This window comes from Dama dama, chromosome 24 (assembly GCF_033118175.1).
Source record: "Dama dama isolate Ldn47 chromosome 24, ASM3311817v1, whole genome shotgun sequence".
In the NCBI taxonomy this organism is placed as follows: domain Eukaryota; kingdom Metazoa; phylum Chordata; class Mammalia; order Artiodactyla; family Cervidae; genus Dama; species Dama dama.
The window spans coordinates 17,087,335-17,104,457 of NC_083704.1; the positions used below are offsets into that span (position 1 = coordinate 17,087,335).

The 17,123-nt window shown below is 44.1% G+C and overlaps 1 protein-coding gene across 1 annotated transcript in view; it reads left to right on the forward strand.

Moving 5' to 3' along the window:
* DLEC1 (DLEC1 cilia and flagella associated protein) overlaps positions 1-17,123 on the forward strand; it is a 96,997-nt gene that overhangs the window by 5,006 nt on the left and 74,868 nt on the right. Inside the window, exons 2-5 of the mRNA XM_061127795.1 lie at positions 1,290-1,489; positions 2,947-3,081; positions 5,847-6,700; positions 7,713-7,863. Coding sequence (XP_060983778.1) covers positions 6,305-6,700; positions 7,713-7,863 — 547 coding nt within the window. The 5' untranslated portion in view covers positions 1,290-1,489; positions 2,947-3,081; positions 5,847-6,304. The remainder of the gene's footprint in view (positions 1-1,289; positions 1,490-2,946; positions 3,082-5,846; positions 6,701-7,712; positions 7,864-17,123) is intronic.

Consider the following 17,123-nt stretch of genomic DNA (forward strand, 5'->3'; position numbering starts at 1 on the left):
ATGCCACCAGGTTCAGTCAGAAAAGAGGGCTGGGCCACGCCCTGCTCAGAGAAGCCAGGCCGTTGCTCTGACCTGTGGGTCAGCAGCTCCCCAAACTCTCCTCTGCTCTCCTCTCCTGTCTGCCCCTCCCTTCTACCAAGGGAAGGCATTCTACTTGATTACTTCTGCCTGTTCAGTGTGGGGACTGTGTGTCTCTGTGTGCGGAGGGGCTGGGGGAGCCAAGCAAGAGGCTTTACATTGAATTGCAGTTGCTGGAATCTGTTCCCTCTGCCCTAAACATCCAGGGACCTCTGTGGGCCCAGCCCTGGCCAGGTGCCCAAATTAACCCCCTAAAATCCCGCTCTCAGTTAGTTACCTCTGCAGGATGCCCTGAGATCCTGGGGACTCATAGGGCTTTTGGCAGTCTCTGAGGGGCCATGCCCGCCCAGAGACGAGATGTCTAATGGTGGACTTTCAGGCGTCTCACACCCCCAGCTGACCTTGCTGTCCCCGATGTGTGTGTGAGGGTGGGTGTAAGGGGAAGTTTCTGGGATGACTTGGAGACAGGCCAGACCTACCGTCAGAGCTAGTGCCCACCTTAAGTCACTTCCCTCGGCCCCTCCCTCCACCACTACCCTGGGGAGGCAAGAGGATTAACCCAAGAATGCCAACTTTCCAGACATGCTTCAGAGTCAGCCCTGCCCCATCCCTCCCCCAGAAACACAAACTTGAATGGGTGAGGTGTGGCGGCAGCAGAGAGAGGCGGGGCGAGAGGAGTGAGACAGGCCAGAGAAGTAATGGGAACCAAGTCCTGACCGGCCTGCTACGGGCTGCCATTTTTACTCTGGGGAAAATGGAGAGCACTTGGACATTTTCAAGTCAACAAGGGATGTGTTGTGATTCATGTTTTTTAATTTTTATTTATAAAATATTTTATTGGAGTATAGTTGATTTACAATGTTGTAATAGCTTCAGGTATTCAGCACGAGTGAATCAATATTACATATACTCTTTGAGTCTTTTCCCATATAAGTCATTACACAGTGCTGAATAGAGTTCCTTGTGCTATCCAGTGGGTCCTTATTAAGTTATCTATTTTATATATATGTTATTTATATATATATGTAGTGTGTATATGTGAGTCCCAATCTTTCAATTTACCCTGCCCCCACCCCACCTTACCCCCCCACCCTCCGTAACCATGTTTGTTTTTTACACCTGTGATTCTATTTCTGTTTTGTAAATAAGTTCATTTGTACTACTTTTGAAGATTATTATTTTTTTAATTTGTCTTTCTCTCCACCCTACAGCTTGTAGGACCCTAGTTCCCTGACCGGGGGATTGAATCTGGGTCCCCTGCAGCAGAAGTGTGGACTCCTAATCACTGGAACTCCAGGGAGGTCCCTGATTCATATTTTAAAAGAATCACTCTGGCTGCCGGTCGGGGAGTATCATGGAGGGACAGGGCTGAAGCAAGGAGGCCAGGGAAGGGGCTCTTGCATTAATTCAGGTGAGAGTGAATGGTGGGTCAGCCTCCAGTGGTGGGGGTGGAGGTCAAGAGAAGTGGGAGGAGTCTGGATACATTTTGATGGGAGAGCCAGCAGGACTGAACAGCAGGGGCTGTGAAAAGAAGAGTCGGGGAGGACTCTAGGTTTTTGGCCTGGACCGTTGCAAGCAGGTGGTTCCCAGAAGCTGAAATGGGGAAGGCTGAGGAAGAGCGGGTGCTCTGTTGTGGACGCATTACATTTGAGGTAACTGCAGACAGCCAAGGTGAGATGCCAGGTACAAGATGGATGTACAGGTCTGGAGTTTTAGAGGGGGAGGTGGGCTGGAGCTAAACTCTGGGCTATACTTCAAAGCATGTTGAAAATGCCCATAAGCCTTCACATAGTTCTAACGGGAGTCTATTCTGGATAATCTTTCTGAGAGGCAATTTAACAATATCTCAAATATTAAAAAATATATATGTTTTGGCCAAGCAATTTTATTTTTATAATTTTTTTAAGGTTTGTAGTTTCTTTTTTTAAAAAAAAAATATTTGGCTGCTCTGGGTCTTAGTTGTGGCATGCAGGATCCTCTTAGTTGCAGCCTGTGGGATCTAATTCCCTGACCAGGGATAGAATCTGGGCCCCCTGCCTTGGAGCATAGATCCTTAGCCACTGGACCACTAGGGAAGTCCTTGGCCAAGAAATTTTAATTGTATCATCTGTATATTAGGTATATAAACATTATATAAGGTAAAGTTCACTAGCAGGGACCTGGTTAAATATAACTTGATATTTCCATTACAGTGTGTTCCCCTGCATCTTTTAAACATAAAACAAAACAAAACCATCATCTTTGAGTTGCAGTGAAAAAAAGCAGTTGCAGGACCATATGCATAATGTCTAATATCATTGGTGCTTTTTAAAAATTAAAAAAATCTTTATAAACATTTCATTTGTATAGGCAGAAATAATAGAATGATATAGAAATAACCCAAGTAAAGAGATTGAGAGGAAGATACTTTTTATTTTTTATGTATTATTTGAATTTTTACCATACTGATATATAACTTTTGAAATTTCAAAGTAAAAAAAGAATTTTTATTGACATATAGTTGATTTACAATGTTAATTTCTGCTGTTTAGCAGATTGACTCAGTTATACACATATACACCTTTTTTTGGTATTCTTTTCCATTATGGTTTTACAGAATATTGAATATCATTCCCTGTGCAATACAGTAGGGCCTTATTATTTATCCATTCTATATATAATAGTCTGCATCTGCTTACCCTAAACTTGCAGTCCATCACTCTCTGACCCCCTCCCCCCTGCCCTGCCCCCACCTTGGCAACCACAGGTCCGTTCTCTGTGTCTATGAGTCTGTTTCTTTTTCTTAGATAAGTTCATTTGTGTCATATTTTAGAGTCCACATACAAGTGATAATCATATGGTATTTGTCTTTCTCTTCTGACTTTAAAGGTAAAAAACATGTAAAAGGTCAAAGATGCGTGGGAACCCAGAGATGAACAAACACAAATGCTGGTCGGCAGAACAGGTTGTGAAGTGAAGACGGGAGCTCAGGAAGTTCCCTCTGTGCCGGCCAAGTTCTCACGGGTGAGGGGACTGGCGCCTTTACTACTGGTGCAGGGCTGGGACCATTCAGTTAGTCACAGGGCAAAGAGGAAGTGGTTGCTGGGCACAGCGAAATCAGGAATGAATCCGGCTTATCAGGCAGGGAGATTCAAGTAGGAGAGTGAGAGGAGGGTGGAGATGGGGAAACACAGAAGAAAGTGGGGAGTGAGGGAACACAGTGTTTTATTGAGAGGGACCGGGCAGCAGCAAATACTGCTGAAAAGTCAAGGAAGATGAGCACAGAGGAGTCACTGCAGCTTTCCTGGAGATCTTGGCCTGGAAAGAGCTTGAGGGGGGCTGAAGCCAGAGGATGAGAAGGTCAGAGAAAAAGGGGAGGCCTCTCTCAGGCTGGGCCAGACTCTCTGTGACCTTCTCTGAGGCTGTTTGGAGGCAGGATGGAGAGGTCAAAGGTAATGGCGAGAATCCATTGTCCTGTCACTCCCAGGGCAGGGAAGGGGGCTGGGGAGACCACCCGGTTTGGGCAGGCCCCCTTCTAACACTAGAACAACAGAGTCCCCACCACCACCCGGATTGTTCTACTAGCTCCTTATTGCACAGTGGGGGCAGGGGGAGGCTCACATGTTTATGAACAATTGGACCAACCAGCCCATTTGCCTGCACGCCCTCCACTTCCACCCCTCCCCACACTACTACTTACTGTAGCTACCAGTCAGCCAGGAGAGAAAGGCCTTAAAAAACAGCCTGCACAGGCCCTGCTAGCGGGCTCACGATGTTTGCACAGGCTTGGGGCACATCATGTTGACTTCATGGCCTCCTCACTCGGGCGAGGGTGCAGCTCCAGGAGAGTGAGAGCAAGATGCTCTCAAGTACACAGCCTAGAACAGGGGCCCTGGCTTCCCAGCTCTGAGGATGGAAGCGATGCCAGAAATTAGAGGTGAAAGAGGCAGGCCCAACCACAAGAACCGGAAGTAGCCCACATACGTGGGCAAGCATCCTGGGCCTCATCTCAGGAAGTGGGTTCCAGGCTGTAGGACACATAGACTCACCCCAGTAGTAAGAAGAGGACGGTTGTACCACCTGTGAGCAGCGGTCGTGCCATGGCGAGGATGAGTCACTGTGATGTCAAAGCTGCTGCTCTGACAAGTGCAGGCCTCTCCCCACTGCCTCAGTGGCTATCTCATCACCCACCTGATCGCACACACAGGATGGTTGGGAGTCGTCCTTGACCCCTTTTCTCTGTCACTCCCGTTACACCCATCCATGAGTCTGCTCAAGTCCATCTTTTAGCTCCATCTCCTCTCACCTGAATCCCAGCATCCTTCCCCTCTTTCCTGACTCCAGTGGGAGTTTCCTGATTGAACTCCCTGATGCCTCCTGTTTCCACCAGTCTTTTGTTTCATAGCAACCAGAGTGATCTCAGTACAACATACAGCTGACCACCACATACCCAGCTTCAGACCCTTGATGCCCTCCTACTGTCCTCAGAATAAAGTTTAAATTCCCTAATGTTGCCTGCAAACCCGTTTATGATCTGGCCTTTGCCTAGGAATTTTCCTCCACCCTCTGAGTTCCACCCCTGAACTTCTTTCATTTCCACCCATAGTGGGGCCCTCTCCTGGTTTTAGCTCAATAGGGTCTTTCTACATGGTGTACCCTTTTTCCTTCTCTCCTGGCTTACTCCTACTTGTTTACTTTTTCACTGAAAAAATTGAAGTATAACTTACATACAGTAAAATTTACCCTTTTTGGTGAATAGTTCCATCCGCCCAAGAAATTCCCTCATTCTCCTTGGAGCCAACATTAGCTCCCATCACCAACTCTTGATAACCACTGATGTGTTTTCTGGCTTGCATTTTCTATAAATGGGTATCCTATAAGTGGACTCATTCAGTATATATGTGTAGCCTTTTTGAGAATGGTTTCTTTTACTCAGCATAATGAATTTGACATTCTTCTATGCTGTCGTGTGTATCTGTAGTCTGTTTCCTATTTATTGTTGAGAGTATTCCATTGCATAGATGTACGACAATTTGTTTTCACCAATAGAACATTTGGTTTTTTCCCACTTTTTGGAGATCATGAATATAGCTGCTATAAACATCTTCGTACAGGGTTTTGTAGGCACAAACTTTCTCTTTTCACTTGGAGAAACACCTAGCTGTGTGGGACTGCTGTGTTACTTTATAAGAAACTGCCAAACTGTTTTTCAAAGTTGCTATACTAGTTTATAGGCTTCCTGGTAGCTCAGCTGGTAAAGAATCTGCCTGCAATGCAGGAGATCCCAGTTTGATTTCTGGGTGGGGGAGAGCCCCTGGAGAAGGGATAGACTACCCACTCCAGTATTCTTGGGCTTCCTTGGTGGCTCAGATGGTAAAGAATCAGGCTGCAATACGGGAAACCTGGGTTCAATCACTAGGTGGGGAAGCTCTCCTGGAGGAGGGCATGGCAACCCATTCCAGTATTCTTGCCCGGAGAATCCCCATGAACAGAGGGCCTGGCGGGCTACAGTCCTTGGAGTCGCAAAAAGTCAGACACGCCTGAGCGACCATGCACAGCACAGCATACTAGTTTGCATTCCTGTCACAATATAGGAGACATTGAGTTGCCTCACCAGCACTCAGCTGGTTTGTTCACCTGTTTGTTCATTCAATTTCTTGACATTCTACTAAGCACGTAGAGGTACTGCATTGGAGGCTTTTTTTTTTTTAAGTTCTTTATTGAATTTGTTACAGTATTGTTTCTGTTTTTGTTTTTGTTTTTTGTTTTTTTTTTTTTTTGGCTGCCAGGCATGGGGGATCTTAGCTCCCAGACCGGGGATCCAATTTGCACACCCAGCATTGGAAGGCGAAGTCTTAACCACTGGACTGCCAGGGAAGTCCCTGCATTGTAGTTTTAATTTACACTTCCTTGATCACTAATGATGATGAGTCTACTCACTCTTCTAAATCTCTGCTTGTCGTTCACTTCTACCCAAAACCCACTACTAGCTTTCTCTGTAGACTAATTACTTTCCCGTCCTTTGTGGTTCATGACAAAATAGAGACGCTTTGCAACCAGAAGGACCTGGCTGTGTCAATTAACCCTTTCTCTGTTGGTCCTCACACTAAGCTCATCTTAGTAAAGGCGACTCCGCTGTGCGCATACTTGAGGATGACGGCTTCATGGCACCCTCCAACAGACGCAAAGCGGAAGCAGCAGGCCGGAAGTGGAAGTGCGGCAGGGAGTTAGCGGCGTCTCAGTTGCCATGGAGACTGGAAAGCGAGAGAGGCTGTCGGCTGAGTCTGGATCCTACGCTTTCGCTGGGGCAACGTGGACGCCCACCCCGCGTCTGGCCCGGATCCGCAGCCCCAGCCAGTCCACCTGGCTGTCCTCCCTCGCCTATTCCGAGTCCTTCCACCATGGCTTCGGGGGTCGGCGCCGCCTCGTCTCGCAGCTCTCGCTCCAGCCGCTCCCCGAGCCGCAACTGTTGCGCTTGCGCCCCACCTCTCTGCGCACCCAAGACATCTCCTACTTGCTCACCGGCGTCTTCCGCAACTTGTACACCGCCGAGGTGATAGGGGAGGAGGTGAGCTCGAGTTTGATCAAGGCCCGCGGCAGCGAGGATGCGCGGCACGAAGAGTTCGTGGACCAGCTGCAGCAGGTAACAGGGTACCGCGCCCCGCTCGCTTCTCCGCGTGCTCACCCAGGGGATGGCGGCGTCGCGTCTGCGGCCGTGCTGGGGACCCAGGGCGCGACTCAGCCACTCGGCAAGTGTCAGCCCCTGTCGGGTGCAGCCGCTGTTCCAGGCTCGGGGTACGCAGCTGGGAAAGAGCAGACCAAGTCCGTTCCGCCGTATATCCTACACTGTAGTGGAAGGACACTATACACGCTCTCAGGCAAATACACACGCTCTACACACATAAGGTGTATATCTGTAGCACCTATCTCTCTTCACATCTCTACACACACAATTGCATATATAAGTGAAACAGCAGAAAGCAGAATAGTTGTTTCCTGGAGATGATAAAGCTAAAAGTCACGTCCGCTCTGGGGTGCCTGCCTTTGTCCCACAAACCGCAATCTTAACTGAGAGGCATGCATGCCCAGATTTTAGGAAACATGCCGTCTCTGGAACTGCAGCGCTGCTTCCTTATCTGTATAAGGAGGAAAGCAGCTGTCCTGAGTCCTCTCGGATAAGGCTGACTGTTGGCCACGCTGCCCACGACTTTCTTAAAGGAGTCTCAGCTGAATGCTTTCAAGCAGCTGAGGTGAATTCTGAAGGGGTCGACAGCTGGAGGCTTTCAGTTCACTATGCTCCCTGCAGCCAGGTAGCAAGTCCTTCTATCCTGAATGACACAACCCTCTGTCTACCGCAGGTGGTGTGTTAACTTGCATTTGGTATTTCAGAGTTCAGATGACAGACGTCTTTACTGAGAAGCCAGTAGTCAGGAGACAGGATTTGAGACTTGGCACTGTTCCTGACTTTACTGTAAAAAGCTTTAAGTCATTTGCCTCCGTGGGTCTGAGAGTTCAGATCTGTCTGTTTAGACCGGGTGGTCTCTGCAGTTCTGTGACTGTTCTGTGTTTCACGGGAAACAGTGCTGCTTGTTGGAGGTTGAGTAAAGCTGTGTTGTCTCACCGTATTTCTGTGCATCTGATCACCCACCTGCCAGATTCGGGAGCTCTATAAGCAGCGGCTGGATGAAGTTGAAATGTTGGAGAGACACATCATTCAGGCCAGTGCACGGGCCCTTGCGGAGGAAGAGCGGGCCATGCACCAGGCCAAAATACAGTTCCTTGAGCCCTTTATCAAGATGCCTCCAGGTGTGTATGATGAGGTGCTCTAGGCCCTTCACCCTAACCCCCCCCCCCAGTTGTTAATATATTACTGTATTACCCCATTCGTCTTTCTCTCTTTTATTTTCCCATTCGTCTTTTTCAAAGACTAATGGACGTCATGAAAATTAAAACTTGTGCATCAAAAGACTCTTACCAACAAAGTAAAAATGCAACCCACAGAACCTCTCTAGTCTTTTTCAAAATGTTTGGAGAGTGAGTTGCACCTGTGTTGTTTCATTATCCCAGAACCCGCCAGTGTGCATGTCTCCAGAGCAGGGACTCACCTACATAATCAGCACACAACCCGCTAAGCCAGGGAGTCAGCATTGAGGCAGTGTTATCCTCCAGTTCACAGATGGCCCGCAGGTTTTACCTGCTTCCTCACAGCATCCGTTTCTCCTCTGCGGTCTAGCATCCTGTCTAGGAAGCTGTGTTGCATCCCACTGTCTTGTCTCATTTTTAGACTTTTCACTTGGGACACTTCTTTGAATGTTTCCTGTCTTTCATGTTCTTGACCATTGAGTTTTCCCCCAGGTTTTAAAAATTGTGGTAAAATGCACATAACATAAAATTTACCCTCTTAACTATTTTTAAGAGTACAGTTCAGTGGTATTAAATACATTCATTATACAAACATCATCACCATCCATCTCCGTAACTCTTTTTCATCTCACACAACTGATATGCCCATTAAAAATACCTTCACAGTCCCTCCATCCCTCCAGCCCCTGGCAACCACCATTCTACTTTCTGTCTGTATAATTTTGACTACTTTAAGTAGTATTCAAATAAGTGGAATCATGCAGTGTTTGTCTTTTTAAGGCTAGCGTGTTTCACTTAATGTAATGCCCTCAAGGTTCATCCATATTGTAGCCTGTGTCAGAATTTCCTTCCTTCATATGTTACATAATATTGTTTTTATATATGTATTTTGCTTATCCATTCATCAGCTGATGAATGAATGATCAACTCTCGGGTTGCTTCCAGGTGTTAGCTGTTATGAATAATGCTGAACATGGATGTACAAATAGCTCTTTGAGATCCCACTTTCAGTTCTCTGGTTTTGTGTCTAGAAGGGGAATTGTTAGATCATATAGTAGTACTGTTTTAATTTTTTGAGGAACCACCATACTGGTTTTCACAGTGCCTGTACCATTTTTACTTTCCCACCAACAGTAAACAAGGATTCCCATTTCTCCATATCCTCACCAACACTTATTTTCTAGTTTTTTGATGGGGGTGGGTGTGGGGTGTGTGTGTGGGGAGGGGGGTTGTAGCCATCCTGATGGGTGTGAGGGGGTACCTCATTGTGGTTTTAATTTCGCATTTCCCTGATGATGAGTGATTTTGAATATCTTTTCATGTGCTTATTTACCATTTGGGTATCTTCTTTGGAGAAATGTCTTTTCAAGCCCATTTTTTTTTGGGGGGGGTATTTTCACATATTTATTGGGAGCCATCGGGGAGGGGACCTCTCTCCGTCAACAGAGGAGCTCACAGTTTTTTCACCCACTCCAGGCTTGGGCCCCGGGGGTCCTGAGGGTAGCTGGGCATGTTCCCATCGTCTCAGAGGGGCACTGGGTACTTGGTAGGGTATGGCCCAGTTGATCATGACCGAGTACTTGGTGTTGGGGCTGAGTGTGGGCAGAATTACAGGCAGGCCCCCACTGGTGAAGGATGCCCCCAGCACCAGTTCCTTGGTACAGACATTCTTGAGGAAGACTGCGATTCTCTCGGCCACCCTGATCTTAGCGGCAGTGAGGGCGGGCAGAGCACTCCTCAAGCCCATTCTTAATCCATCATATTGTTGTTGAGTTTTAGGAATTCTCTGTATATCCTGGTTATTAATCCCTTACCAGATATGTGATTTGAAAATATTTCTCTTGTTCTGTGGGTTGCGTTTTTCCTCTGATGCACAATTTTTAATTTTCATGAAGTCCAATTTGTTGATTTTTCTTTTGTTCTCTGTGCCTTTGGTGTTGTAGCTAAGAAACCATTGCGAAATGCAGTGTTGTGAAGTTTTGGCCCTGTGTTTTCTCCTAGAGTTTATTAGGTCTTGGTCTTGGATTTTAGGTCTTGGATTTAAGGTCTTTGATTAATTTTGAGTTGCATAGTGTTACAAAAGGATCCAACTTCATTCTTATACATAAACATGTCCAGTTTTCCTGGCATCGTTTGTTGAAAAGCCTGTCCTTTTCCTATTGATTGGCCTTGACGCCATTGTCAAAAATCATTTGACCTTATTTTCATGTATGAGGGTTTCTTTCTGGGCTTTCTATTCTATTCCATTGGTTTCTGTGTCCACTTATGCTAGTACTACTTTCTTATTACTGTAGCTTTCTTGTAAGTTTTGAGATCAGCAAGTGTAGGTCCTTCAGCTTTGATTGTTCAAGATTGTTTTGACTATTGGATAGTCCTTGAGATTCCATAATAGATTTTAGGATGGGTTTTACTGTTTCTGTCATAAAAAATGTCATTGGGATTTTGATAGAGATTTCATTGAATCTATATTTTGCTTTGGGTAGTAGTGACACTTTTAAAAGAATATTTTGGCTATGCTGGGTCTTTGTCCTGGTGCTCAGGCTGTTCGTTGCTATGCACCGACTTTTTCTAGCTGCGGCAAACAGAGGCTACTCTCTAATTGTAGAGAGGCTTCTTGCATGGGCTTCTCCTTGCAGTGGCTTCTCTTGTTGCTAGCGCAGGAACTCTAGAGCGCCGGCTCAGCAGTTGTGACGCATGGGCTTAGTTGCCCTGTGGCGTGTGGAAGCTTCCCAGGGCGGGAGTCGAACCCGTGTCCGCTGCATTGGCAGGTGGATTCTCAAGCACTAGGGAAGTCCCAATATCGGCATTTTTAAAAATATGAAGTCTTCTAATCCATGAACATGGAATGTATTTCCATTTATGTCCTCTTTCATTTTTTTTTTCATCAGTGTTTTGTATCTTTGATCTCCATGGTTAATTCTCAAGTATTGTGTCCTTTTTGGTGCTCTTGGGAATGGAATTGTTTTCATAATTTTTTTTTCAGATTGTTCATTTTTACAAAAATGCATCGGATTTTTGTGTGCTCACTTTATGTCCTGCTAGTTTGCTGAATTCACTTATTAGTTCTAAGAGAGGTTTTTTTGTGTGTATGAAATCTTTAATGTTTTCTGTGCATGGCATGGTGTGTGCATGGCTGTCAGACTCAGCCATGTCTGACTCTTTGCGACCCTATGGACTGTAGCCCACCAGGCTCCTCTGTCTTTGGGATTCTCCAGGCAAGAATACTAGAGTGGGAGACTTCCTTGGTAGTCCACTGGTTAAGACTCCAGGCTTGCAATGCAGGGGCCCCTGGGTTCAATCCCTGGTCAGAGAACTAGATCCCACATGATGCAACTACTGTATGCTGCAATGAAGATTGAAGATCAGACCTGGCACAGCCAAATAAAAATGAATGAAAAAAAAAAAAATACTGGAGTGGGTGGCCTGCCCTCCTCCAGGGGATCTTCCTGACCCAGGGATCAAACTTGTGTTTCCTGCATTATAGGCAGATTCTTTACTTCTGAGCCACTGGAGAATCCCACTGTTTTCAACTTACAAGATCATATCACCCACAAACAATAATAATTTTACTTCTTCCTTTCCAGCTTGGATACCTTTTAATTCTTGCCTAATTGCTCTGATTAGAACTTCTAGTATTGTGTTTACTACTAATGGTGAAAGTAGGCATTCCTGCCTTGTTCCTGATCTTAGAGGAAAAGCTTTAAGTCTTTCACCACTGAGTATGACATTTGCTGTGGGTTTTCATCCATGATTTTCATTATGTTGAAATAGTTTCTGGTTGTCCCTAGTTCTTTGTGTTTATTTTTTTAATCATGAAAGGATGCTGAAATTTTTCAAACAATTTTCTGTATCAATTGAGGTGATCATGGGACTCTTTTCCCCTTTATTCTGTTACTGTGGTGTATTACATTGATCGAGTTTTGTATGTTGAAGCATCCTTGCATCACAGGAATAGATCACACTTGATAATGGTGAACTATCCTTTCAGTATGTTGCTGATATTTTGTGAGGATTTTTGCATCAGTGTTCATAATGGATATGGTCTTTTTGTAGTGTCTTTGTCTGGCTTTATATGAGGGTAATGCTGGCCTCTTGAATGAGATAAGAAGTGTTCCCTCCTCTTCAATTTTTTTGTGAAAAATTTGAGGATTGATATTAATTCTTTAAATGCACTTGAAAAGAATGTGTATGCCATTATTGTTCGATAGAGTGTTCTATATGTCCATTAGATCTAGTTACTCTATTGGGTTGTTTAAATCCTCTGTTTCATTACTTGTCTTTTGCCTGGTTCTTCTTTCTATTACTATAAATGGGTACTGAAGTGTCCAACTATTATTATTGTAGAACTATCTATTTCTCCCATCTGTCATTTTTTACTTCATTATTTTGATGATCTGTCATGAGCTGTGTAAATGTTTATGCTTATTATATCTTCTTGCTCTATTTAATCTTTTATTGATATGTAATGTCCTTCTTTGCTTCTTGTAACCTTTTTTGATTTAAAAAGCCTTTTTTTCTCTATTAGTATAGCCACTTCCTCTCTTGATTACTATTTGCATGGAAATCTTTTTTCATCTTTTCATTTCCAATCTATTTGAGTCATTGGATCTAAAGTGAGTCTCCTATAGACAGCAATCTAGTTGGATCATGTATTTTTGTCTATTCTGCCAATTTTTGTCTTTTGACTGGCGAGTTGAATCCATGTACGTTTAAAGTGAAAGAAAGTGATAGTCATTCAGTCGTGTCCAACTCTTTGCAACCCCATGAACTGTAGCCCACCAGGTTCCTCTGTCCATGGAATTCTCCAGGCAAGAAAACTGGAATGAAAAAAAAAAAAAAGAAAACTGGAATGGGTTGCCATTTTCTCCTCCAGGGATCTTCCCAAATCAGGGATCGAACCCGGGTCTCCTGCCCTGCCTGCATATTCTTTACCATCTGAGCCACCAGGGAAGCCCAAATTACATTTAAAGTAATTACTCAAAAAAAAAAAAAAAAAAGTAATTACTCATAAGGAGGAACTTCTGTCACTTTGCTATTTTTTGGTCTTGTATCTCTTTTGTCCCTCATCTCCTGCATTAGTTCAGTTCAGTCATTCAGTCGTGTCCAACTCTTTGTGACCCCAAGGACTGCAGCACACCAGGCCTCCCTGTCCATCACCAACTCCCAGAGTTTACTCAAACTCATGTCCATTGAGTCGGTGATGCCATCCAGCCATCTCATCCTCTATTGTCCCCTTCTCCTCCTGCCCTCAGTCTTTCCCAACATCAGGGTCTTCTCAAATGAGTCAGCTCTTCACATCAGGTGGCCAAAGTATTGAAATTTCAGCTTCAGCATCAGTCCTTCCAGTGAATAGTCAGGACTGATCTCCTTTAGGCTGGACTGGTTGGATCTCCTTGCAGTCCAAGGGACTCTCAAGAGTCTTCTCCAACACCACAGTTCAAAAGCATCAATTCTTCAGTGTTACTGTCTTATTTTGTGTTTAGTCAGTTTTTGTAGTGAAATGTTTAAATTTCCTTTTTAAAATTTTCTTTTGAGTATATTCTACAGCTGTTTTCTTTGTGGTTGCCTTAGGGATTACATTTAAAAGCCCCAAATTATAACATTCTCATTTGAATTTATACCAGCTGAACTTCAATAAATACAAAATTCTTTGTTTCTTTACATCTCCATCCCCACCCCTTTTGGTTGTTGATGTCACAGAATTACATCTTTATACATTGTGTGCCCAGAAGTACCAACTAATCCATTAGTCTTGTAAATTATGTAGAAAATAAAGACTTGGAGCTATAAACCAAAGTCACTATAATACTGACTTTTATGGTAATACTAGCTTAATATAATACTAACTTTTGGGGGCTTCCCAAGTGGCACTAGAGGTAAAGAACCTGCCTGCCACTGCAGGAGACATAGGAGACTCAGGTTCAATCTCTGGGTTGGGAAGATACCCTGGAGGAGGGAGGGCGTGGAAACCTGCTCCAGCATTCTTGCCGGGAGAATCCCATGGACAGAGGAGCCTGGCGGGCTATAGTCCATGGGCTGTAGTCACAAAGAGTCATGGCTGAAGCAACTTAGCACATAACTTTGAACTTGTTTTTTCGTTTTAGCTTTAATAGTTTTTTTTTTCCTTTTAAATGTATTAGTCTCTTAAATCATGTAGAAAATTTTTATGATTATCCATGTATTTACCTTTATTGACATCTTTATTTCTTCATGTGGCTTGGAGTTACTGTCTAGTGTCCTTTCATTTCACATTACAGAACTCCTTTGAGCATTGCAGGTGTCAGGTCTAGTGGTAACAAACACCCTCAGCTTCTGTTTATCAGGAAGTGTCTTAATTTCTCTATCCCTTTGAAGGAGTTTTTACTGGATATAGGATTCTTGGTTAATAGTTTCTCCTTTTAGCACTTTGAATATATTGACCCACTGCCTTCTGGCTTCCAAAATTTCTGTCGAAAAATCTACTGACAACTTTATTGAGGATCTTTGAATGTGATGAGTCACTACTGTCTTGCTACTTTCAAGATTCTCTGTCTTTCAAATATTTAATTATAACGTGTGTCGATATGAGTCTTTGAGTTCATCTGATAATTCATGAGCTGCTTGGATGTTTATGGTCATGTATTTCATTAAACCTGGGACGTTTTCAGCCACTGTTTCTTTAGATATATCCTCTCTGCCCGCCTTTCCCTTTCTCTTCCTGCTAGGACCCCCACGATGTGTGTGCTAGTCACTTGCTGGTGACTACAGGCCTCTTAGGCTCTCTTTACTTTTCTTCAGTAGTTTTTCCTTTTCCTTTGACTCAGTAATTTCCTCTTTTTATATCTTCAGGTTCACTGATTCTCTCTTATGCCTGCTCAGACATGCTTTTGAATCCCTTTAATAATTCATTTTTCATTTCAGTTAGTGTTCTTTTCAGTTCCAGCATGTCTTTTTACCTTCCATATAGGTTTTCTGTCTGATGATATTTATGTTTTTTGTACATCATTTTCTTGATATTCTCCACATGTTCTTTTATTAATAGCTCTATGAACATCTTCAAGACAGTTGTTCTAAGCCTTTGCCTGGTATAACTGCAATCAGGTCTTTTTCAAGGACAGTTGCTGTTGATTTATTTTTTTCCTTTGAATGGGCCATACTTTCCCATTTCTTTGTATGTTTTTGATTTTTTTGTTGTTAGATAACTGGCTATTTGAATCTAATAATTATGTGACTTTAGAAATCAGCTTCTCTCCCTTCCACAGAGCTTGCTGGTTATCTTGTAATTGTTTTTGGTTTTGTTTGTTAGTTATTGTCAGCTGTCTGTGCTGAGGTTCAGCCTGAGCTATAATCTGAAAGTTCTTTTCTGAACCCTTCCCTGAGTGTATGTGGTCATGTTCTGATCTCTCCCTGATCTGCAGTTGTTTTTGAATGTCTCAGTCTTTAATATCTGGCTTTCAAAAGAGGGAAAAGAGAAAGATGAAGGAGGGGGGTGCTAGCCATTTGAATTCCCTAGAAGTCTCCTCCACCTGGAGGAGGCAGGGCATGCCCCAGTGTGGGGAGGTGCTTCTTCAGGTCTGCGCCTCTGTGGTCATCGGCAGTCAGAGCACAGATCCCAGGTGTTTGGAGGACAGCATCTTTTTGGGTCACCCACGCTGTCACGGGTTGTGTGTAGGTTGCCCCAGAAACACATGCCCAGATGCCTGCCCTGGGACGGAGGGTGAGGGGCGGGTAGCTGCTCCTATGCTAAGTTCACTGCAATTGTCTCTCCAGGCCTCCCTCTGGAAGTACAAGTCTTCGATAGATGCCATGTTCAGTTACGCTGATTCTGCTAGTGCAACTTGTGCCTGGGTGGGAGACAGAGCCCTTGTGCTTTGTACACCCATTTTTCCAGGATCCTCTCTTTTGACAGTTTTTTTTTAAAATTAGTTATTTTGGCTGTATCTGATCTTAGTTGCAGCATGTGGGATCTAATTCCCTGACCAGGGATCGAACGCTGGCCCCTTGCAGCGGGGGCTCAGAGTGTTAGCCACTGGACCACCAGGGAAGTCCCTCCTGACAGTTCTTGAGAAGCCTTTCACTCTGTAAGGCGGTTCTGATGTTTCCTTGTGACCAAACCCCCATTCATGCTTGGCAGCAGCACCATACAGATGATGCTGGTTGCCCCAGCCCTCCAGCCCTTTGCTCCCCTCACTGCCGCACATCAGGAGGCACAAGTGATGTTAGCCCTGATCACCTGGTCACCTTCGTGACTCCGCATTAAATTCTCCATGTTAGATTGTAACTGACTAGTGTTTTGTGGAGAGGTATTCTCAGATTTGACCAGTATGTTTTTTCCTCATCAAATCCCCACACCAGCAACCAGTGCTAAGAACTCTTTTCAGTCTACCATCTCTCTGATACTTTGTAAATTTTTTTGTCAGATAAATTGGGTAATTTTTTCTATACATTTGTCTGTAGTCTGGATTTTGGTGATTTCACCATTGTGGTATCGTTTAACCTGTTCTTATGATCCCTATATTCCTTGCAGTTCACTAGTTATTTCTAGAGACTTTATGAGATTTAAGTTCAACTTTTGAGAGGAAAAGGAGAGAGAGACCAATTCATAGATGGAGCTGTGTGCTCCCTTCAGGAGATGCATGGTGTTTGATATCTCTTGTTTTCATGATGCTGCCAGTTTTTGCCTAGATATATTGTTTCATTAGGGGTTACCAATTATAATGCTAATGGTACTGAAATACTTCTGTAAAGAGAAACTTCTCTGTGATGACTCTGATTACCCCAGGATAGGAGCAGAATTAATTCTTTCCCTTTATCTGCCAGTTTTTAAATTAATGAGTTGGTTTCCCTAACATCTGCCAAAGATGAATAAAAAGGTTTGGTTGGTTGGTTTTTCCTATCATTATGAACTCATGGATTTCATAACTAGTTATGTTTAGTGTCCTGTTGATGCTCAGATTGTCCCATCTTTAGCCACTTGGAGCCTTTTCAAGTTGATGCCTGACTCTATTGGCATAACATTGGTTGCCTGTGGTAAACGTCCTTACTTTCTGAAATGATCAGATGTTCCAGGTTCATCTTGTGTGTTTATTGCTCCAGACCTGGAATCGGCCATTTCTCCAAGAAGTTCTGGTACCTTATATTCCCCCCAAAGACTTTGATCTGTCATCCTGCATCCCTGAAAATCGTCATTTTCCAGGGCAGTAGGGACAGTGCTTTTAGGGTGA